This window comes from Rhododendron vialii, chromosome 1a, assembly GCF_030253575.1.
Source record: "Rhododendron vialii isolate Sample 1 chromosome 1a, ASM3025357v1".
Taxonomy (NCBI): Eukaryota; Viridiplantae; Streptophyta; class Magnoliopsida; order Ericales; family Ericaceae; genus Rhododendron; species Rhododendron vialii.
This window is the reverse complement of record NC_080557.1, coordinates 1,786,244-1,811,241: the sequence shown is the minus strand read 5'-3', so window position 1 is coordinate 1,811,241 and position 24,998 is coordinate 1,786,244. Positions and strand designations below refer to the sequence as shown.

At 37.5% G+C, this 24,998-nt stretch overlaps 1 protein-coding gene across 1 annotated transcript; it reads right to left on the bottom strand.

Moving 5' to 3' along the window:
• Positions 1–745: 745 nt before the first annotated feature.
• On the bottom strand, positions 746–24,936 carry LOC131317420 (ankyrin repeat-containing protein BDA1-like). The gene is made up of 3 exons (XM_058346978.1): positions 24,785–24,936; positions 23,131–23,746; positions 746–1,532 (listed from the first exon to the last, which is right to left on the bottom strand). Exons 1-3 carry the CDS (start codon positions 24,934–24,936, stop codon positions 786–788), a joined length of 1,515 nt encoding a protein of 504 aa, XP_058202961.1. The 3' UTR covers positions 746–785.
• Between the last annotated feature and the right edge of the window lie 62 nt (positions 24,937–24,998).

Here is a 24,998-nt window from a genome sequence, read left to right as displayed (position 1 = left end):
TCTTTGTATGTTATTTTTCAGATTGAATGAGTTCAATATATATGAGTGTGTTTGTGCAATTCTCTTGTGAGTTTCATACATTATAAGTGTGTGATCAATACTCCTCCACCCAACAATATTCGCATCAATTATCACAGGAACCACACATATCTCTTGTATCTCCATTCAATTCATAACACGCATAATATAAATACATGACACTGAGTTACATAGATTCGTAGTATAACCGCAAAGTACGAATAGGTACGCGTACAACGTATACACGCAAAAAGAAACGTGTCCCATAGCACTTCCCCAGAACGAAGCTTCATATAGAGCTATGTCCTGACTTTGATCTAGACCTCCGCAAGTGGCTGGTGGGACTAGACGGGTGTTCTTGCCAACCGCATTTGGAAGAAGTCTCATGCCCCGTTCCGCTTAACTTTTAGTACTTTTTGGAAGTTTTGTCCTTAGTCAAAAAAAAAAAAATTCGTGTTCGTTGGTTTTGCGCCAAATTTTTATGGATTATTGATTCGTCTTGACGAGAAGAATCAGAAAAGTAAAAAAAATTATTTTTATCCAAATATTTTTGAAAATATTCAATTTTAAGATAAAAAAGAAAAAAAGAGAGTAAACATCTAGGACTTTTTTTTTCTTCTGAAAAGTAGTTATTTTTTAAAATATTTGGATAAAAGTAAAAATTTTTTACTTCTCCAATTCTTTTCGTCAAGACGCATCAATGATCTACCAAAATTTTGGCACCAAACTATTGAATACAATATTTTTTTTTAATAAGAACAAAACTTTCAAAAAGTTCTTTGAGCTATGGAATTTAGCCTCAGCCTATTGGTAGCTTCCCCTATAACCATCATGAGAATACTTTTCTTGGCCTTCTTTGGTCTCGCACGCTCCTGGGCAGTCAAGATGCATACGACAAAAACGAACATGAAAAAGGCCCACACGATCACAGAAACCAAAATGGTCTTGGTTACGGCCATCATATGCTTCGGTGAGACCACAGTGATGGAATACGTATAAGCGAACACCGTGGTCATAATTGTCAAGAACGAGATCACTGGTTCAACCCACCACAAAAAATCTTTTCGCAGTGGCAAAGCAGACAGTAGGTGCGATATGATTAAATATGAAGAAAGAAGGAATCCTACCGTGTTGAAATAGATGAAGCACGAATATGATTTCGGATATTCATAAGCGAGTATAGCTTTTCCGGCTAGGTGTGCTTCTGAATTGTCTTGCCAAACACCGCCTGGAGGGTTCACCCCCACCTGGAATGCCATTGTAGCAAATAGCGATGCTACAACCATTAATGTCTGCATTAATTTCCTCTCACTTGGAGACGGATTTGACACCGGCATCTCCAACCGGAATTTAGCCCCAGCACCATATAGGGATTTTCCGATACGAACATTCACTTGATCCATTTCCATATGTAGATGATTTAGCACGAAGAAATAAATATCCAACGCCGTCCTCCCAGCTTCATTTATTGCATTGACATTTATTTTAGTACTGTCAAGTACATGTTTGACAATCTGAAATACGTATATACCCGATCTCACGATTAGATTAAAACAAAGAATATATAGATAAACAAAAAAGGACAAGGTCGATCAATAAGGTAGATTTTAAACAACGTGAACATTTTTTTAGCTTTTGTTCAAAAACAATTACTTCTTAAATTTTTCTCATCAAGAGACTAACCGGAAACATGTAAAAATTTGACGCAAAATGAATAAAAATTTAGAAACAATAATAGTGCATTAAAAAATTGTTCTAGTCAAAACATGATCAGCTAAATAACGTTATAATTTGCCAAACTTATTTCCGAGATTTGCTTCTAATATCCGTTAGGGAGCTTTAAGACTTTGTTTTTTTTTTTTTTTTGGTAAATAGCCAGGGAGCTTAAGCCTTGTATCTTGAATCCTTGATCATAGGCAATAGTCTCTTATCTTGATTTTTATGTTTTGTTTTTGGAAGTGTTAATCCTCCATATGTGTTGCTGGGTTCTTTATTAATGTATGATTTTTTCAATGATAACAAAAAATTGACAAAAATTTAATAATCAAAAAGTCCGAATATGGACATACCTCAGCACGCCTACCAAAAACAGCTATGTGTAATATGGTATTGCCGTTGACATCCTTAGAATCTGCAAATTCGTCATCTCCAATCATCTTTAGCAATAGTTGCAGACTCTCAAGTTGATTATAGTTTACACACAAGTGCAAAATAGTGTTGCCTCGATCTACAATAACTTGAGCTGCGTGGGGGCAAGTTTGAACTAATTTTTTCAATACGTCGACCTTACCTTTCATCGCAGCGATATGAAGAGGGTTATTACCATCTCGATCACGAGCCATGCACATCCCAGGGTTAAGCTGCACTAAAACTTCCACAATCTCTAAGTTCCCATTAGCGGATGCTATGTGAAGGGCAGTACCTAGTTCCGCATCTACAACTTCAGCAAGCTGTGGTTTGATTTCCAGAAGTTTTTTAACAAATTCCACTTGCCCTGTTGATATAGCCACGTGAAGCGGATTTTTTCCTTTGAAACATCCCACCAAAACTTTATCCATAATGTAATTATCCTTCGCAATTATTTCGCGTAGCGACTCTAGATCCCCTCTCATAGCTGCATCACAGAGCCATTCCTCCATTCTCTCTCTCTCTCTCTCTCTCTTCAAAAATAAGTTTGCACAAGACGGGCTCAATGCTTTACACATACTAGAGATGATAATTAATTAAGGTAAGGGAAAATGGAATTCTTTGCTTGGAATATTGTTAAAGAATGTATAAGAGAGAAAGAGAGAGAATAAATTACTTACTTTCAGTCAACTATATACTCTTTTAGAATATAATAGAATAGATTATTTGCTTGCAATATGGTTTGAAGACGATGATCCAAAAAGAAATAACATATGTTGAAGGCAAAGATGGGTACCCCAAAGGCCGGGAGTAACTATTCATTGCTTTTGGTTCACCGTCACGATGTGTTATATATACATTTAATCTTCCATACCTCCAAAATATTATTTGCCATTCGGTTGTTTTTGAATTGTGTAGAAATAACATAAACCCTCAACTTGTTTTTGCTTGAAAAAACTAATCACACTTTGTCCGTCCCCTGCTTCAATAATTTTTTCCTCTCCGTACACAACTAATTGTAACAAACTCTCTACATAAGTAAATTCAACGTAATCTGTGGTAATTTTCTTGAGATAAATTGAATACTTGCTGCGACCATTAAGGTGATAACATCCCCAAATGCTTCGAGCACTTTCCTTTCGGATCTGAAATTTTGTCTCTCTTTTGGACTTGCAAGCTCATGGTTATGATCATCATTCAAGTGAGAAATTGTCCAAATGCCATCATCAACTGTTGTGTGGGTTGGTTGATCGGTGTGGGCCGGCCACTGGATGCAATTGGGATTCTAGTTTGGGTTTGGGGTGTTTTGGGTATTGGTTCAAATATTAGGTGTAGTTTGGGTTTGGTCCATTGGGGGTCTTGTTGGCGTCTTGCTAACAGGGTGTCTTTCAGTTCTTAAAAATCAAGATCTAGAGCGAAGAAGTAGTTTAAGATCTCGCGAAAAGATGTTACTCAATGCATTTCTTTTTCTAATCTATTGCACTTATTTCATTTTGTATCCCATTTTTGTCGTGATGAATAAAATTATCTTTGCCTATCAAAAAAAATTCTAGCTTTACATTTAAATTCTTTCACTTCATTAATACTCCCAATGTGGAGTGCCCAACTTGTGAACACAAGTATGATTTCATTACGAATGCTAAAAACCCTTCCTGAGGCACGATACTATAGAACTTTTCCACATTAATCTCAAAGACTAACTAGTATAATTAATGGGAGTATTTGTTTGGGTATGAGTTTGGATGTGTCACTAGAATTATTGTAAAAAAATTCATTGTTGAGGTTCATCTTCAGTACAAACTTTCATTCCCACGTCGAAAGTAACTTCTTTAGTCAAATCAAGGGGTTTTGTCAAGTGGTTATAAGAAAGTACAGTAGTATTCTTCTATGAGTTCACATGTTTCATTCTCGTGGATGTCAAAGTTTGCCTCGTTGTCAACCTTAGGGTCTCAAAAAGTAATCGAGGTGCGCGCAAATTACCAGGACATCCGGTTATAAAAAAAGGAAAAAAAGTAGCTTCTTCAATCTCAGTGACGCAATCTAAGACATCCATTAAATCCGAGCGGCCTTGTTCGTTTTGGAATCTCAATTATTCTTAGAAATATTTAAATATCTATCATCTTTATCACTGTCATGTAAGAATTCATCCCGCCCTTTTTTCATACTTATATTTTCATCCTTTTAGTGTGCGAATTACCTTTCTTACCCTTCACTATGATATACATATATTATGTTATAATACTTTCCTAATTTAGTGGGATTGGATTCGACTGTCCAATTTAATGGGATTGAATTGGATTATTTTCCTAATTTAGTGGGATTTGGTAAATTTAAATATGATTGATTACTTTTTTTTTTTAATCATGGAATGTATTTGTGGAATTGATTTTTTTTAGGAATATAACATGATAAGTTGACCACATCTTTGCATGTTTTCTTAAAACTTCGAGTTGGCCGATCAAACAATAAAAAGTCATATTTTCCATTAATCTTATTACACGGAACATGGCTAAATTATCATAAAAAAAAGAAAATAATATGACATACTCAAACCGTTACATGGTTAAATTACCATAATATTATATGATTAATTTACCATGACAATTACAATGTAGACACGATAAATATCCCATGACGATTACAACGTGAACACAATAAATACATGAGGTGGATTTTCGTCATACTAGTTTCAAGGTAAACGGTTCAAATAATTAATCATGAAATGCTAAAAATATAGACAAACATGTTTCATGGTAAATGAAGTAAATAATTTACCATGATATAAACAAAACCCAATCCTCGGCATACGACAAATAAACAGAGAAACAAAATGAAGACAAAGTAAAGAGATGAGGATTGTCAAAGTCCAATGTAACGTCAAACCAGTCTAATATACAAAAGAGAACCAGTAATGTCCAAAATCCTCGGCAGACAACAAAGAAAAATACAGTAAAAAAATGAGGGCCTGAGTAAGCCTAGAGAAAGACCCATTCCGTTGCAACTAATAGAACTCCTCCCCCAAATACGTACTTGATCTTTGACCCGATTAGGTTGTTTTTTCAAACCAGAGTCGTGGCATCGGTTGTACTAGGTTGAGCTTGCCGGAATGGACTGTCGGAGCGTCGTTCACTGGAGTGAGTTTCTGTTACTAATGGAGATGAGGATCAAAGAGATTTTCGGGATTGGAAGTCGAAATCAACGATCGAGGGACTAATTGTTGGTTTAACCGCGAGGACGAGAGGAGTTATGCAAAATATTGCAACTACATGCTGCTTGCCGCCAATCCATGCACAGCCGCTTGGAGGGTGGAAGGAAGCCGGCAACAGCCAAGGCGAGGGTAAGCGCGGCAGAGATGAGGACGAGACTGTAGATTACGAAGAGCAGGGTGGTGAGGGCAAGGCCGTTGAGGGTTCCGCCTAGGAGGCCAGAAAGGATGATTTGATCGAGTGGGTATGGTGATAAATAGGCAGTGCTATAATTTAGGGATTTTAACAATATACATCGAATGGAAAGCGTAGATTAAGGGATTTGATATCCCATAATAACAGATAGGACCCTAAATTTTATGATTTCATCCCAAAAATCACTCGTATATATATATATATATATATATAGTATTATATAAGGGTAGTTTTGGGATTATTTTAAAATAAGGATGAAATCATAACAGTTCAAAAAGTGAAAGATGAATACTTAAGTTTGATGAGGAATAATGATGGATTTTTAAGTCTCCCTTATTCTTATTTATCTCTTTCCACTCATTACTCTTAAAACCTCCCTCAAAACTCAAACCCAACAGGTTAGTGACTATTAATGACTTGAATACTTTAAAAAATGAGGAACATTAAATAAGTAATAGAATAAATGTAAGCATTTCACCTGTTATAGAGAAAACGATGATATTATTATTATTATTATTATTATTATTATTATTTGGATAGGAAGAATATTTATTTCTTTATTCTAATGTTTTTAAAGCAGGACAAATTTTCCCCGTATCATTTCTGGGTTTGTACCTAGCCCTACGCAACAATGGCCAGGAAAGCATCAAACAGAAAACGAAAGGCGATCACCGGCGGAGGATCTCCGTCGGGAATCTCAACAGCGGCGGAATTAATAGCCGGAAACGTCGATCTCCTCACAGAAATCTTCCTCCGTTTTCCGGCGAAATCCCTAATCCAATTCAAGTCCTTGTCCAAGCACTGGCTCTCTCTCAACTCCCACCCCCAATTCTCCACCAACCACTCCTCCCGAAACCCTAGCCCTTCAATCTCAGGCTTATACTTCTACTCCGACGGCCGACTCGACTCCATCTCGCTTTCCGGCCTCCAGAATCTCCCGTCTCTCTCCTTCCTCGATGGCGTCTTAGGTGTGGACTCTAAACCCAGAATTCGAAACTCCTGCAATGGCTTACTGTTGTGCGATACCGGTTCTCCACGCGAACCGATGTACATTGTCTGTAATCTGACCACGCAGAAATACAAAGTACTTCCTAAACCTAGTGGCCTTTCGTCTCGATCAGCTATGCGTCGTGGTGCCTACATGGCTTTTGATCCTTCGAAATCGCCTCCCTACAAAGTCGTCGTGGGTAGTCATTACCCTCGTAGTAAGCGCGGGCCTTGGTACTTTGAAATCGATACGTACAATTCCGAGAGTGGGAATTGGAAAAAGATTATTCCACCAGATACATGTGGTTGTGGTGTCTTCTGGAGTGGAGCAATTTATTGGTTAGTAAGTTATAAAAATGTTCTCATGAGATTCGAAGTTGATGCCGAGGAGATGACAGCATTGCCACTCCGTCGTAGAAGTCTTTCCAAAGAAAGTATGAAGTATTTTGGAGCATGTTGCGACGGTTTGATTATCATTCAGACTCGTTCATCCTCTACTCTGCAACTTTTTACCCTAGAGTTGAAAAGTGACACTTGCTGGTGGATTCTGAAGCACTGCATGAATCTTGAAACCATAGGATCTGCATTTCCTGAGATAGAATATATCTTTAAGTTTAATGTACTTTGTGTTGTGAAGGGCGAGAAGACAGAAGACTACACACTGGTGTTAGCCATTCCCGGAAACGTTATTACCTATAATATGGAGAGGAATACACTGGGTGTGCTTCATGATCTGGTCCTAGGTGAACAAATAAATGAAGGTGTGAATGGTTATGCTTATCCCTTTGTTGAAACTTTATGTCTTGTTTGAACAACACCCTACATGCGGGAGCAGATGTGCTTTTTGTTGAACTTTTCAACTAGTAGCGAGCTTTCTTAGTGTTGAAAGGTTTGATATTTTGCAGATTGTAAAATTTCCCACTCAGCTGTTTTTTCGTAACTAACTGCAACTGGTTAATAAGTAGAATTACTTTATCATCTTACCGTACAGATGTTGCCATACCAATGATAAATTCGAAATCATCTTATTATATGACAACTCAGGGTCTGAAGCTCACTTGTATAACTTTGTCTTCTTACTTTGATGAATACAGGTTCTAATTTTCTCTTTGTTGTCGTTGTTGTTAAGTTGTTGGTCTCACATGCTAGTATCATCTTTTCATGTTGACATTCTCTTTTATGTTGATGTTAGACACACCAAGAGCGATAGTTCACTTCCTCTGCATTCTGTACGAGGGCCTCCTTATGATGTATCACACTTTGGGTGCTTAAGGGTGAGCCCTGATCTGGCCATTGTAACACATTTAGTATAATTCAGTGTCACAATTCACAAGAATTGGAACTCTACTGTCAGTATAATGTCTGACGTCCTTATTTACAGTAGTTTGTGCCAAGACAATCCCGGAAGATGATTTCTAATGGCAATCTGTGCTATGTGGACTTTGTATATCTATCCCGTGGAGTGCGTATTCTTTCTAAGTGGAGCTGGGATTTTAGAGAGAATGTTTTCTTTAGAGGGAAGTATCTCGTTAATTACTCTTGTTCTGGCCCTTGGTCCAATTTCAAAATGTATTCCCTTAAGTTTTTGCATCTGTGTCATGGATTGACCTTTCCAAGTACTATTGTTAGTGAAGGGCCGGCGTGTGCTTGTATCAATTTTAACTTGCCTCGTTCTTTCTTGCATGGAGCCTCGGAGCCTAGCCAGCACGGAGATAGACAATGGCACAAACCCAGCACGATACGGACATAGGGACACATTGCACGGACACGTAGGGGACAAGTTCATTAATACACCAATAGGACTTAGATTAATAGAAAACTAATAGAAAATTATTAGTACTATTCTAGCAAAATTAGGGGCAAAAAAAAAGAGAAAGATATATTAACATTAATATAGGAACGTTAGTCACTCAATAAATATTAAGAAACTCAACATCTATGGCGATTTTGAACCTTTTACATCTTGAAAATGCTTTTCTGCTTTTTTTTGGTGGGGGGTGTTCTTCAACCACTTCACTTCAATTGATAAGGACATGCATGCTTCCCTTGTAGTGAAAGAAGTGAAGAAAGGGGAACCTCATGTCAAACCATGTTCGTTGTTGCCTGAGTTCTCTTGGAGTGATCAGTCTATCCTTGAACCTACTTACCTACTACTTCGTTGTCCTGATGGACGTCTGTGCTTTCAATTTCTTCAGGGTGATTCTGACCTCCTAAGATATCCTCAACGTGTCCAACTGAAGTACATAATCAAAACATGGACACGTTTTTGCAGTGTCCACCACGTGGCCGGAGAGCGTCTGAATGAGTCTCTGTCTGACACGGATATAGATGTTTGTGCTTCTTAGCCTGACTAGTATATATGAGTCGTATTGCGAATGATAGCAAATGTTATAGAGTTTTTAAGGCATGAAAAAATCCTTGAATAGGTAGCTAGCTGTGTGAGGACTGAGGATACAGAATATATGGAACATCTCACTTGGGGTTGAATCCTCGTTCCTCCCTCTTCTTTTTTTTTTTTGATAGGCTTCGTTCCTCCCCTTTAATCTTTTGTTTGTTGTACAGATTAGTTGATTGCACTTTAATTGTATTTTACCTCAAGTATATATGTTTTTCTGAAGTTAACTTTGAAAGTTGTTAAATAATCCTTTAAAAAAAAAAAAAAAACTTTGATATAGGGCGTGTTTAACAATGCTTAGGCTCTGTTTGTTTGGACATAAAATATTTTTGCCAAAAATATTTACATATTCTCCGGTGTTTGGTTGTTAAAATTGCTGAAAAATGATTTTTTGGATAAAATCTTTTACATTTTACCATGGGAAACCAGGTAAGTTGTTTTCCTTTCTGTTCTCCCATTCCATGAGCCACGAGGCCAGCACCTTCTATTCCTAACACTTACCGCTCCATTATCTGTTGCTCAATGCACACACCAATTTCTATTCTCTCCCTCCAAAGCTTTCTCCAAACATCAACTACTCACATACTAGGCCAATTAGATGGGCTATTGTCTATTTTTTGGTAAAAAAATTACTGGAATTCAATCAAACATCGGAAAATAATAGTTTAAAATTTATTTTTTGAAAAAATATTTTACATCAAAACAAACGGAGCCTTAATATGCATAGAACTATTTTTTTGCTTGTTTGGACTAAAAACTCCGGTATTGTTTCTTTTTAATTTTGAATATAAGAATTCAGATTAATTATATGCAAGAAACAAAAGGTAGTTTTCCCATTAGATAGTGATATTTGCATTCCGGTGTTTGGATTTTGTTTTTCACAAACTACTTGACTTGGACACACTACCGTTGTGATGAAGCTTCTAACTCAGGTAACCAAGTAATGAACCAATTTACATCAAACTTTTTCAGGAAACGTTTCGGCGGGTCGCCTGAACGCAATTTTTGCTTGGCAGTCAAGGCTGGCTTCAACACGTCTTGGCTGCCAAGAAATGCCACGCGGCACCTCAAGATTGGAGCTTGGTGGCCAAGGTAACCGGTGTTTGGATTTTGTTTTTCACAAACTACTTGAACACACTACCTTCGTGATGAAGCTTCTAACTCAAGAAACCAAGTAATGAACCAATTTACATCAAACTTTTCCAGGAAATGTTTCAGCCGGGTGCCCGAACGCGATTTTCGCTTGGCAGTCAAGGCTGGCTTCAACACGTCTTGGCCGCCAAGAAATGCCATGTGGCACATCAGGATAATTGGAGCTTGGTGGCCAAGGTAACTGGTGTTTGGATTTTATTTTTCACAAACTACTTGAACACACAACCTTCGTGATGAAGCTTCTAACTCAAGTAACCAAGTAGTAATGAACCAATTTACATCGAACTTTTACAGGAAACATTTCGGCCAGGCGCCCAAACGCGATTTTCGCTTGTCAGCCAAGGCTGGCTTTAACAAGTCTTGGCCGCCAAGAAATGCCACATGGCACCTCGGGATTGGAGCTTGGTGACCAAAGTAACCGGTGGGAGCCAAATAGAATACTCCGCCACTTTGCCTCCTTTATCAAACGTGATTAGAATTTATTACCCTTCAACAAAAATGAAAAACTCAATCCATTGTACGTAGTTTATATTACTTCCTAGATTTGAGAACTAAACGTGTGCATAACTTCATAAAATCCTGGTCCAATTGGGTTTTCTCAATCCGAAACTAAATAGATCGAAAAGGTGACAATATATATAAGTAGCAGTAGCAGCAGCAGTGCTTAGGATTCACAAACCTCTGCATAACTTTTGACCCCTCTTTCTTGAACAAACCTTTTTGCTGCAGATTACCCAGTTTTGTTTCCTCTCTCATGGCTTCCAATCTTCCACTCAAATCCTTTCTCCTTCTCGTTTGTCTCTCAGTTGTTCTCCCACAACCCTCTGTTTCGACACCATCCCAAGAAACTATCACTAACCATCATCAAGTCCATGGGATGGAGATAGGCAAGATCTCCGGTGCTCAATCCGATAAAGGCTACATAGCCATGTCTATAATTTTAGAAGGCACTCTCTTCTCTACTACTCCCTTTCGAAAATACCCTCAACGCCTCCGCATTCGCCATCTTCTGCCCTCCTGATAAGGCTTTCTTCACTCCCAAGTACCCACAGCCCCCATTGACTCTCATTCAATACCACATAGTTCCTTCCAATATTGATAGAGAATCACTCGAATCGTCCCTTCGGTACGAGTCCAAGATCGATACTCTGCTTCCTGGACACCCTGTTGTGGTTACCACTGCACCCCACAGCGGGCATGCTTTGATTAATGGAATAAAGGTTACGGAGTGGGATATGTACAACGATGGACGTGTGATCGTTCATGGGGTGGAGGATGTCTTTGATCCCGCGTTTCAGACCCTTCTGTATCCGTGGTATGACGACAACAACAGCAACAAGAATGGCATCAACAAAAGTGGTGTCGACGAGGCAGTTTCATCGAGTTCGGGGTCTGCTACTTCTTGGCAGAAAGACATGATGGTGGACAAGTTGTTCATTATCCTGGCAGTTGTCTCCCTTGCTGGATGGGTTCTTTCTCTGGTGTTCTGTTATTGGGCTAATCGTCGATACAGTGAATACAGTTTCATTAGTACTGAGGTTTAGTAGGGATATATAGACTATAGTACAGATTCATGGGCTTGTGGCTAATTATCATGTAAATATTCAGAATTGCTAGGGGTTGTGTGTGAGATGGTTCACTTTTTGGGATTCTGTTCTGAAATTCAGGCGGAAATTGTTGAATGCACTTTCATTGCTATTCAAAGTTCTTATGTTTTTTGTGAAGTTACATTTGGAGGTTGTTCTTCAGCTTAGCACTTTCCTTGACTTGACTTGTCGCATTTGTCGTTCTTAAGTGTGCTTCAGTTGTGTTTATGATGTATTACGGAGTTATCAATGTTTGTTTGTTATCCTCCTGTGTCTTATTATCACATATCTCTTTAATTTGATCATATTTGATTTCCTTATTAATGACACCGACAAGGATCTTCTTATCCAAAATTCCAGGAGATGTTGAGTCTGAAATAATTGGAGAATCGTAATTGGGCACTAATCAATGTGTCAATTGATGTGGTAGAAATCACAAAACCAATCACCACGCGTTTGTGAATATTTTCCGTCATGTTCTTATTCGTGGATTCTTGATTCCAACTAATTGAAGATCCCTGAAGTTCTATGTGGTGGACAATTTTCTTTTGGGACACTACCAAATAAAAGGATTGTACCGTAATATTCTGCTTACAAAAATGAAGGCATCACCAGGATTTACTACATATTGTAGAATTCTTTGTGTGTGTGTGTGTGTGTGTGGGGTAATTACTGTAGTATTCATCATCTTCTTTGTTTCCCGAACGGCAGCAGTATTCATCTTACAAGAAGAAGAATATGTATGATTTTCAAAAAAAGGAAGAAGAAGAATATGAATACTAAAGAAGTTACTATAGGTCGGGTTAGGATTGAAAGAATTCTAAAACGAACATTAGATAACATGACACGATACCCACCCCTAGCTTAATATACATAAAACTAACTTTTGGTTGCCTGGACTAAAAATTCCTCTGCTGTTTCTTTGTAATTTTCGTTGAGATAGACTTTTTCATAGCCACTCCGTCAACAGGGTATTTACATTTACAAAACAGCACAAACTCAGCTGTCCATTCGCGCAATCAATAGCTGAGATTTGTTTTCAATTATGACCAGTCAGTCATAATTAACTTTTTCCTGTAAAAGTTTCATTAAAATCTGGACCAGCCAAAACACTTTTGGACGACAGCGATTCCCTTCCGTATACTTTCTTTGCGGAAACTTCCATAAAGAAGTTTTTCTCATTATGTTCTTTCAAAGTATATGCACGAAACAAAAGGTAGTTTTTCCCTTTAGATAGTGATATTGCTTCAGTAAGGTATAAGGACTTTGGGCACTAATGAATGGCTTTGCAATGGAAGGTGCTTGGCATTCACCCAACTGTAAGGCCATTTGGCCATGATAAGAAGACTAATCTGGTCTAAATGATCCAACTCTACCAAAAATTTTAGTTCGTTACGGTTAATGTATCTTTTTGGCACTGTAAAACTCATGACCTTGCTCATTTGCACCCATGTGCACTCCGAAAGTTGAGATAACGGGGGACAATTTTTTTGCGAAGGCACGGTTTGTTGGCCTCAATGGCGTCGATCGAGTTGCCCCAATAGCATAATACATGGTTCGTCCCATTTTAGGTATTGACTTGGTTTAGGATTTGGTGTCTCTGAAAAATCAACTAGGCATCCACAACTTTATATTTTCCCCTTAAAAATCAAAATATACTTTAGGTTTGTTTTTTAATCAGTTCATTGTTTGTTATTTTTGGATGTCGTGTTCTATCATGTACTAAAATTCGAAGCTTATGTTTCACTAAACATTATGGTCTACAGCTAACTGGAGATAATAGGAGAATATGCCACAAAATGTAATAAATTAAATATTGCAATTGCAAAAAGCATTGACCTTGCACAGCTGTACTCGTGGTTGCCAGGTCTTGTGGGGTTAAAAATATTCTTGTATGGATTTTTCATAGGAGAAGCGTGGGTAATTACTAAACATAAGCACTATTACATTAATTAAAGTAATTATTCATTAATATTTTTAAAGTACGTAATCTAAATAAACTATACTATAAATACAAACAAATGGAGTCATATTCTCATCAATTATCACAGGAATCACACATGTCTCTTGTATCTCCATTCATAACACGCATCACAAAAATACATGACACTGAGGGGGTCGTTTGGATGCCCGAGAAGGAAGGGGGATAAGTTATCACCCCTCTCTTAGACATGGGCCCATCTCTAAGCCCTGGTTTGGGAAGCGAAAGCACAAGGGCTCTTAGGCTCCGTTCCGGAAATGAAAAAAAGCCCTTATTTTTTAAGAAGGTAATTTCAAACTCAAAAATTATGGACTTGTTGAAATCTAAAAATATGCAATATGGATCTTGTTTGAAAGATCTCATCGAGATTTTATATACGATGCAAAAAAAATTAAAAAAATATTTTTTATTTATATTATTTTTGAGTTTGAAAATGTGAAATAAGTTATTTTTTAAGAAGGTTTCTGGAACGGAACCTTAGTTTATCTCCTTCCTTGTGTAAGACCAGAGAACAGGGCAATGGGCGGTCTTATTTTCGGCGAGGGTTTGAAGTGTCCATAAGTTATACCCCCTAAGCCCCCTCAAAATGTGACGATTCTACCCCTCTTTATCCCCCTTCCCTCATCCCCAACCTCCCATTTTTGTAGACCTCTCTATCACACACATGCACACCCAAATTGGGGAAAATGGAAAATAAATTGAGAGAGAATTATAATTTGTTTTTTTAAAGTGTTTTATTTTATAATTTCGTTTATTTTGGATCAAAAGCAAGCAATTATTTCGTTTTTTTAAGCACAATGGATGGGTGGGGTTGCATGGGCACATATGCACTGAATAATTTTTCCTAGTCCTTTTTACTCTCCTAATCTCCTTGTTACTGTCGGAGAGAGAGAGAGAGAGAGAGAGAGAGAGAGAGAGAGAGAGAGAGAGAGAGAGAGAGAGAGAGAGAGAGAGAGAGAGAGAGAACGACGGAAGAAGAAGAAAGGAAGAAGAAGAAGAAGCGCAGTTTGATACTTATTAAATTAATTAACTTATTAGTAAAATAAATTATTACGGCTTAAATTGTGAAAGAATAATTAAATTTACAATTATATATAAAACGTAATACATAATTAATTTAGGGACTGCACAAGGGTAATTAAAAAGGTCATTTAACATCTTTTTACATCATCTACTCTTCCCTATACCCTCTATTAATTCTCCATCCAAACAAAGTACTATTTAATCTCCATTCTCTAATACTTCATTCCAACAACGTACTATTTAATCCCCCTTCATAAAGATCACATCAATATGGGTCATCCCTTATTAACTAATAATACCCCCTACGTCATCCCTTATTAACTAATAATACCCCCTACTATCTTATCCCTTTTATTAACTAATACCTCCAATTTTTATCCCGTATCCAAACGGGCTGTGAGTACCATAAATTCGCAGCATAACGAAAAAAGAAACATGTCCTATAACAATTCCTGAGAATGAAGCTCCATATAGAACTTTGCTCTAATCTCTCTCAAGGATAGTAACGTTTTGAGTTGATCCAGGTTGACTAAAGTAGAGAATTCATTGCTGTCGCGATCGAGGATCTTGGCTGCACCCCCAGATAGAATGGCTTTGATAACGTTGGGTCTAGAGCGCTTTTGCTGCTTCGACTGCCCCATTTGCCAGTGGACGGTAGACCGTTGGATTGATGCATTTGAATTCGTCAAAACTAAAGTAGAGAATTCATTGCTGTCGCGATCGAGGATCTTGGCTGCACCCCCAGATAGAATGGCTTTGATAACGTTGGGTCTAGAGCGCTTTTGCTGCTTCGACTGCCCCATTTGCCAGTGGACGGTAGACCGTTGGATTGATGCATTTGAATTCGTCAAAGAGTTCCAAGGGTCTCCCTCATCTTCCAAGTTTATTTAAAACTACTATTTCAATTACTGGCTGAGCATATCTTTTGTCTTCCCTTTTGATGAGGGAACACATTTCCTTAGGAGTGCCCCCGTCGAAATCTATCCCTTTATCGTAAGAGTCGACATAGTTTATGTAGAAACCAGTGAAGTACTTAGAAGCAAGATATTTCATTCAAAAAGAAAGCCCCTCGAGGTTGTCAAGTACAACAAAAGACTCGAATTGAAAATAATAGATACGACATGGAGGGCCAAGAGGCATAAACTCCGACTCAGAGTTAGACTTAGACAAACCTGACAGACTCGGTGTCAAACTCAGACTCAAAAGTGTCAATACAAAATAGACGCGATTTGAAAATGCAACTTTTAATTACCCTTGGTGATAAGTGCTTTTGGCCCTCCAATCTATAGTTACTAGTCTTTTATATTTGTTAATTGGCATTTATTATGTGTTTTTATGTTTACAGGTTGCTCGATTTCGGTTTTCATGATGTTTGGGTAAAGATGGAAGTTAGCAAAAGTTTTGGATTGAAGTGCAAAGTACATTGGAATTTTAGATGGTCAATTTAATATTAGACAAAATCCAAAGGACCACTATGTGATTAATACCTTTTTTTTTTTGGAGAGAGGGCAAGATGGTAATTTCACCTACCAAACTCACTATGTGATTAATACCTTCAATCCCTATAAAATCAATGTTTTAGCCTACTGACTGAGCAAATCAATGTTTTACCCTACTGACTGAGCAGCTTTTAGGCTGCTGTCGTGGAAAGTTTTTTCGGACGGAAGAATAGGAAGAATGGGGGCTACTGACTGCACATGAAGAACGGGGCAGCCATCAATATTGTTTAGTTTTCAAGTTTTGTTTAATTATTCGTACTCCGGTAATTAGTTTAATTTCTATTTTTTAATAAAAGTTATTCGTTAGTATTTCATTAGTTGATATTTTTTGTTTACTTTTCATCCCGCGCAATAGAAGCATGTTTCAAACTAAGGTTTCTTTTGTTTCTTATTACTTAATAATGAGTGGGTAGTCGTATAGGTAGGGTCGCGAGGTGATTAGCACACCATGGCCGATTCGGACGCGTTCTGCTCCTATTTTGAAATAAAAAAAGTAAAAAATAATTTTAGATTGGTAAAATACTTCATGTAGACAAACCTGGGCATTGTTGGAACTCATGTGAATGGGGGAATGGTGGTCCAAAACTCATTATGCGCTGCGCATGGGTAAACGGCGACCATAAGGCTTCGCATCTTGTGTAGTATCTTTTTTAGTCTAAAGTCAAACGTTTTAAATAACACCAATTGGAGCAGATGAGTTCGGACCGGTTGTGAGTGCTATGAACCTCACGATCGTACCTTTCTTTTAATTATTTGAAAGTATAATCAATTTCTAGGTTTTAGTTAATCTCAATCAATCGATAAGGGCTGGCTACCTAAGAGCCCGTTTAAATTATAACAACCCGAGTTTTTAAGTCAGCACACATCATCGTCTTTGTGGATTTGACTCTGGACTTATCGGATATTGTGCTACGTTGGTTTCAGCTCTACGCTTGGGGCAACCCATTATTTTAGGACTAGGAACCTAGGATCTAGAGGATGTCAGGTCCAAGCAACATCACTTCGGCTTCCTCAGCTTCTTCGACCAAACTTACTCGGTGCTCCCTTGATCAATGGATCTCAACCCGTCAGTCCGCTCCTTTACTTGATCGATCAAATCATCGGCCAGTGTTTTCTAGCTTTCAGTCTCATCTTCTACTCTGCAACCTACGGCCATCATGCTAACCTTGGGCTCAGAAGGGATAGCCACAGTTGGTTTGGGTCGATTTTGAGGGACGATATAGTGGCTAGGGTTGAATATGGTGGAGCTCAGGTTGATTTCAGTGGAGGTGATAGATATCTAACCGGCCAGAGGGTCAGACTTGTGTTGAGGCAAGGAGTTGGAAATGATGTTGGGCTTTGTAAGAGCTTGAACAGTGTTGTAGTCAATGAGATCTTGTATCTCATGGAAGAGATGCAAGCAATTATCAGTGATATGACCAGGCATTTGATGGAAGACACAGAAGTGGTTGGCATTGTAGTTGGCAAGGAGAACTTTGGGTAAGGGAGTTGGGGTCAAAGAATTGCGATGCTCGGATTAGAAAAGCTTCTCCATCTGTTTATCAATTTTTTCCTCAGTCGAAATCGACAGAGATTTCGGGAAACAATGCCAACAACAAAAATAAGGGCGAATGCGGCTATGTCTTCACAGGACGGATCCATGGTTTCACGCCATATTTCAGGACTCACCGAAGAGAAATGGCTGTCGAGTCAAATGTGAGATTGGTGATAAGAAAGAAGACGAATGGAAGAGATTCTTCCATCAATCTTCAACGATTGATCTATCGCCGTGGGCGACACATCGAATATCCTAAGTTAAGCTTAGAATATGAAATTCTACTCCTACTCTTAATTATAACCCGAGAATGGGTTTGTAGTGCCAAAAATTATGAACAAAGTTAAGATTTTGATTTGTTGGAGAGAGATTACAATGAAGTCTTAAAAGACTGTTTATAGAAAACAACAAATGTAGGAAATAACTTCCTAACTTCTCCACTTGTCTTCATTCAATCATTTGCTTCCACTTGTCAAAATACTTTCCACTTCCCTTCAAATGTGTAGGCATTGTCCTTTTAACTTCTACATATATAGGAGCAAATCAAGTGTCCTGCATTTCATTAAAATACAAGCAAATAAAGGAAATAAAAACTAGTTATATTATTAATACGAAATAATAAAATATAAAGCATTCTCATAATTATCACCTTTCAGTCGATCATCGACAGATGGTGAAATATCGTGTAAACACCATCACATCAGACAAAGGAGCCTCAAAGGCAGAGAAGTTCCGAGGTTGGGTTCGGAGTCGGCTATATATTTTGAGCATTTTGAACTTGATTGATATCGGCAATGCGATTGGAGTTGAAAGCTGAAGCATCGCTTCGACTTGTAGTTGTATTGGAGTAGTTGCTGTTACCAAACAACGCACTACTATTGTAACGACCCGCTCTAGAAAGGATTAACATAATCTGTCTCAATAAAAGCTAAATATCAACCTTAATAAAATTCATTCTATAAACGCAAGACAATGTCGACTAAGTAGATTACAACTGGCTTCCAAAATAAAATTTACAAGAGAACTATACAAGATGAGTTCACATCCACAAAAACTACAACAACTTCCCAAAAAAATTGTATCATAAAATGTACTACGCTAGAAGGACACCAAGTCGCCCCTCACCTCCACTCCTACAGCCTGTCAGACTAGTAGTGGACCAAAACTCTACCTCAGTTACCTGAAAGGATTGTGAGTGTTACTACTTCATTCAAGCGGAAAGCATAAAAAAAAAATTACACGAGCAAACATGGATCGAGTAATGCTTCTAATTATATTTAGCAAGAAACATACTATTTTTCTCAAACCATTAAGTAAGCAACAATATTTCAAGAAACCATAAGGTTGCTTCCCTCGTAACCAGGAGTTATGACGGTACCGTGACCCTGTGAACATGGTACTTCCTACAATTTATACCCTGTTTGTGTACAGCAAACAGACAATTTATACCCTTCTTGTGTACATCAAGAAGAAAACAATTCCAACCAACAATACAGCTACGGCATGCTCTTGAAATAAAATCATGTTTCAAGCAACTTGATCCATATCCACAACCGTCAAAAATTCATCAAACATTAGCAGAAAAAGTATAAGTTTATTTTTAGCTAGCCACTTCAATGAAATAGCACACTCACCTTAGAGATCCAAAAGACAAAAGCGAAAAGCCTCCTTCTCAACCTTGAGGTGGAGACTCGTCCCCCGATCCTAGAATATGATGACACTATACTTAGTATATTTCATACTCCAACTCATGATAAAATGCAAGTAAAATGCATCAATAAGTCTAGCATGTGATCTTCTTTTTAATCTCCATCCCTAGTATGATACTGCATGAGACCAATGCAATAAAAATGAAGGGTGATGTGCTTCAATGCTCCAAAGATGATTCAATGAGATTTGATACAAGAATTCCCAAGAATAAGACTTAGACCATAACCAACATGTATTGTTCTGACCGTATCCAAAACATAAACGTGATTTGAAGAATGACACTTTAACCATTGAAAGTAAACTTCTTCCTCTTCAAATCGACAGGTCATTCATAAAAAACGGAGTTCGGGTAACCTTACTACGGCCTCGCGATTATAACTTAACAAATACTAAAATTGGTGCAGAGACAGATTTTGGGTCAACTTTAACAGCAAATCTGTTATTGCTCAGGCATAACCAAAGGGCACGGGTTGCATCGTTGGAAAGCTCTACGTGTCTAGTTTTCAGCAAAGCAAGCGGAATGTGTTTTCGAGTCTCAAGCTAGAAGATATGACTGTTTTTCCAACTTGTGTCGGTGCAGACTGCTCAGTTCCGAATTTGAGTGATGCTAGGTTAAAAATTTCTATAGAGCTCAATACTTTGAACTAGATCCTGAAATTTTTACTGTAGATAGAAGACTCATAAAAAAACTCTCACAAAAATTCTCAGAAATTTCAGAACTTTCGAACTATCTTAATAAAATTCCCAAAAATCAGGCAAACATGAATTCTCCAATTATGCAGAATTCCAAACCAAGCAATTTTTGTTCTAAACTACTTTAACTACACAAAATCCATTCTCCTATGACCTGATTAGGGTTTAAACTACATGAATATGCAGGAATATACATGTTTGATCAATACCCAAAACATAAATTAGGTATAAGATAGAGTTTACCTTCAATTAGATTTCTCCAATTTTTTTCCCTTCTTCTTCTTCTTCTTCTTCTTCAATTAGATTTCCCCAATTTTTTTCCCGTCTTCTTCGTCTTCTTCTTCTTCTTCTTCACACTCTCTCTCTCTCTCTCTCTCTCTCTCTCTCTACGTGATACAAAAAAAAACGGGAACGGTAGAACGGTATAGAATACCATAGAAGGTTTATTAGGGAAAAGTTATCCCATGAGGTTGGGTGTATGGGTTCAATGGGCCAAAACTCATCTTTACCTTTCATTCCACCTACCAAGTCCAATCCTTTTAAATTAACTTAAGTAAACCCTCAAATTAAATCATGTATCGCTAAACAATTAATGAATAATAACACAACACGTGTATCAAATAGCATGACCTATGCAATATAAAGTTAAATGTCGTATGCGATGCACGTGCATGCTCGAAATGGGTGTTACAACTATTTCTAGAATAGGTCTCTGGCTTAGCTTTCTGTGAGGACTCTCCCGTAGGCAGAATTTCACTCTGCAGTGCATCTTCAATGTTTGCTAATAAATAGAAGAAATGAAAGAAGGAAAACCCCCAGACAAATCATCAAGCAAACAGCTATGCTATGCTTGATTTGTCCATAGGCAGTAATTTGAGCTTAGACTTAGTTCGAAGTAGTTAAGAGTAGTTCATAGTAGTAATAATCACACTGTAATCTGTTCTATTCGTGATATTTTGAAGTTGGAGAATCATTTGGAAAGCAAGTTGTTTTGAATTGATCAATGTATCTTGTTCTTCGTTGATTGTTGAATTTCTAGTGAATATCGTCGTGCCGTTTCAATACTTTTATAAATAAAAATCCTCTTCGTTGAGGTAATTGAACCGACATCACAATCGCCTGATTAAGTTTGGCTTTTATAAGTTAAATCTTAAAATGATAATTACAAGCCTTTTCTGACACTCTCGCATACAATCATATTTTTGAAGTAGCCAAAAATTTCAGCCAACTTCAAAATTTCAGGATTACAACTTATATAATGAATCAAACCAATTAGGATGATGACATAATTGTGTCTATGGTACACGACTAATATTTAAGATTTTTTTTACCCTATGATAGTTTTTACATCTTGACATATTTGAGCATGAAAATGATCAAACAACGGGTATGATTTGTCTCCCACGGTTCTGAAAAAGTCCCCGCATGCATTCGGAAAAAGTCTCCGCATGCATTCGGAAAAAGTCTCCGCTGTTAAAAAGTCCCCGCCTTCGTATATCTCTCGATAATAATCTGAAAATCCTTGGCGCCTGCATTAGTCTCCCACGGTTCTTGGCGGACACGATCATTGCGGACAAAAGTAACATCACGCAGGCCCACACGACCACAGAAAACAAAATGCTGTAGGCTACGGCCATGATATGCTTCGGCGAGACAACCATTATGGAATATGTATAAGCGAACGCCTTGGTCATGATCGTCAACAACGACATCACAGGTAGAACCAGCCCCCAAGGACTTCTTGTTGATGGCACAGCAATCACTAGGAGCAATAAGATCAAAGCCAAAGACATAAGGAATCCCACCATGTTGAAACACATGAAGCACGAATATGATATCGGATATTTATAAGCAAGTATAGCTTTTCTGGCTAGTGGATGTTTTAAATCGTCTTGCCAAACACCGCCTGGAGGGTTCACTCCCACTTGAAATGCCATTGTCGCAAACAATGATGCTACAACCATTAATATCTGCTGTAGTTTCTGCTGGCTTGGAGTGGACACCACGCAAATCTGTTTTTGTGTCTTAGCCCCAACTGAATGTAGCAATTTGTGGATATGAAGATCCACTTCTTCCCAATGAGGACGATTTTGCACAAAGAAATAAATATCCATCGCCGTCCACCCAGATCCATTTAATGCATGCACATCTATTTCAGTACTGGCCAATACATGATCGATAATCTGAAATATGTATAAATCTCGTTTCACGATTAGATAAAATCAAAAGAAGATATAGATACACACAAAAAGGACAAAGTCAATAAGGTATATATTTTAACTTAGTGAACGTTTTTTTTTTTTTTTTTCTTTTGATGATAAATTTTTACCTCTTAAAATTCTCTCCTCAAGACTAATCAGAAATATGTACAATTCGAAGCAAAACTAACAAAAAATTTTAAAAAATAATAGTATATTAAAAAATTGTTTTAGTCAAAACCTGAGCTAAATAACGTTAATAATTAATTTGCCAACAGCCCAAGGCCTCTCTCCCAATGTCAGGGCTCTTCTCTTTCAATCTCAGATCTACGATTTTTTTTTTTTTTTTTGATCCGATGTACGAGTTTATTTCATAGGTTTTTCATGGGATCTTCTCTTTCTATCTCTATTTGCATTTTCCCCTTCTTTTCCTCTCTTTGGATTTATCTTTCATCACCAAGGTGTTGTTCAAGCTTTTAATAGTCGTGGTGGATATCCATCGATTGGGGAGCGTGGTGCAGTAGTGGCGATGGTGTTCCAAAGACAAATTGCCAGCGCCAATACTTAGGGAGTTCGGGTTTTTTTTTTGGGATGAGATTTTGCAATTCTAATTTGACTTTAGGCTATCATTGACTTGTACTATTGTCTCTAGCTTGATTTATTTATGTTTTGTTGTAGTGTTGTTTGTTCTTATGTTTGTATTTTAGGTTCATCGATATGTGTCGCTGGGTTCTTTACGCATGTAATGATGCCTAGCTATCAAAAAAATAAAATAAAATAAAATAGCCTAGAATTTACCAATCAAAAAGTATGAATATGGACGTACCAAAAATTGCTTTCCGAAAACAGCTACGTGTAATATGGTATTGCCATTGGCATCCTTAGATTGTACAAATTCAGGATCTCTAATCATCTCTAGCAATAGTTTCAGACTCCCAAGCTGATTATAGTTTACACACAAGTGCAAAATGGTGTTGCGTCCATCTACAATGACTTGAGCTGCACAGGGGCAAGTTTTAACCAACTTTTTCAATACGTCGACCTTACCTTTCATTGCAGCGATATGAAGAGGGTTATTTCCATCTCGATCACGAGCCATGCACATCCCAGGGCTAAGCTTCACTAAAACTTCCACAATCTTTAAGTCCCCATTAGCGGATGCTATGTGAAGGGCCGCACCTAGTTCCGCATCTACAACTTCAGCAAGCTGTGGTTTGATTTCTAGAAGTTTTTGAACAAATTCCACTTGCCCTATTGATATGGCTAGGTGAAGCGGATTTTTTCCTTTGAAATATCCCACCAAAACTTTATCCAGAATGTAATTATTCTTCGCAATTATTTTGTGTAGCGACTCTAGATCCCCTCTCATAGCTGCATCACAAAGCAATTCCTCCATTCTCTCGCTCTCTAAAAATAAGTTTGCACAAGACGGGCTCAATGCTCTACACATACAAGAGATGATAATTAATTAAGGTAAATTCTTTGCTTGGAATATTGTTAAAGAATGTATAAGAGAAAGAGAGAGCATAAATTACTTACTTTCAGTCAACTATATACTCTTTTAGAATATATGGAATAGATTATTTGCTTGCAATGTGGTTTTGAAGACGATGATCCAAAAAGAAATAACGTATGTTGAAGGCAAAGATGGGTCCCCAAAAGCCGGGAGTAACTATTCATTGTTTTTGTACACCGATGTGTTTTATATATATATATATATATATATATATATATATATAAATGAGCCGGTACATTTAATCTTTGATAAAAAAATTTGCCATCCACTTGAATTGTGTAGAAAAACATAGGAAATCAACTTGTTTACGCTTGAAAAAACTAATCACACTTTGTCCGTCCCCGGCTTCGATAATTTTTTCCTCTCTGTACGCAACTTATTGTAACAAACCCTCTACATAAGTAAATTCAACGTAATCTGTGGTAATTTTCTTGAGATAAATAGAATACTTGCTGCGACCATTGAGGTGATAACGCCCCCATACACTTCCAGCACTTTCCTTTCCGATCTGAAATTTTGTCTCTCTTCTGGACATGCAAGCTCATGGTTAAGATCATCATTTGTGAAATTGTCCAAATGCCATCATTTACTGTTGTGTGGGTTGGTTGATCGATGTGGGCCGGCCACTGGATGCAATTGGGATGTTAGTTTTGGATTTGGGAAAATGAAAGTCAATGACGTGTTTTGATAATTAATATTCGCACGAGCAAACACTAGTTATTGATAATAAACGATGATATGTTTTTTTTTGATAGGTTGAATATTTAGGTTCTGTTTGGTAACATTGCCACTTTTCTGTTTCTTATTTTCTATTTGCTGAAATTAATTTCTAATTTTTCTCAAAAAAAAGTGAAAGCGAAAAATATGTTTGTGTCAACATGTTATAAAAACAAATGAAAGCGAAAAAAATGTTTTCAAAAGTTGTCAACCAACTCCTCGATAAACCCAACCATCCATTATCCACAGTAAGAGGCAAAGTAGACCCAGATTTCTCAACCATCCATTATCCACAGTAAGAGGCAAAGTAGACCCAGATTTCTCAGCTAGCACTTTACGCTTACGCAGCATAGTATTCTCCTTTTGAAGGTATTGAAGATTAGGAGCAACGTCGAGCATCTTCAGCCTTCACCCATAGTTTTTTTTAAATTTGAGTCAAATTTTAGGTAAAATCCCATTTT

What these genes read in the sequence shown, in the direction of transcription:
- LOC131317420 (XM_058346978.1), bottom strand. Translation starts at nt 24,936, where the DNA reads ATGCTCGACGTTGCTCCTAATCTTCAATACCTTCAAAAGGAGAATACT. An exon ending in GGTCTACTTTGCCTCTTACT is followed by an intron (nt 23,747 to 24,784) that starts GTGGATAATGGA and finishes TTGTATGTGTAG; the next exon opens with AGCATTGAGCCCGTCTTGTG. An exon ending in TTTTCGGAAAGCAATTTTTG is followed by an intron (nt 1,533 to 23,130) that starts GTACGTCCATAT and finishes TACGTATTTCAG; the next exon opens with ATTGTCAAACATGTACTTGA.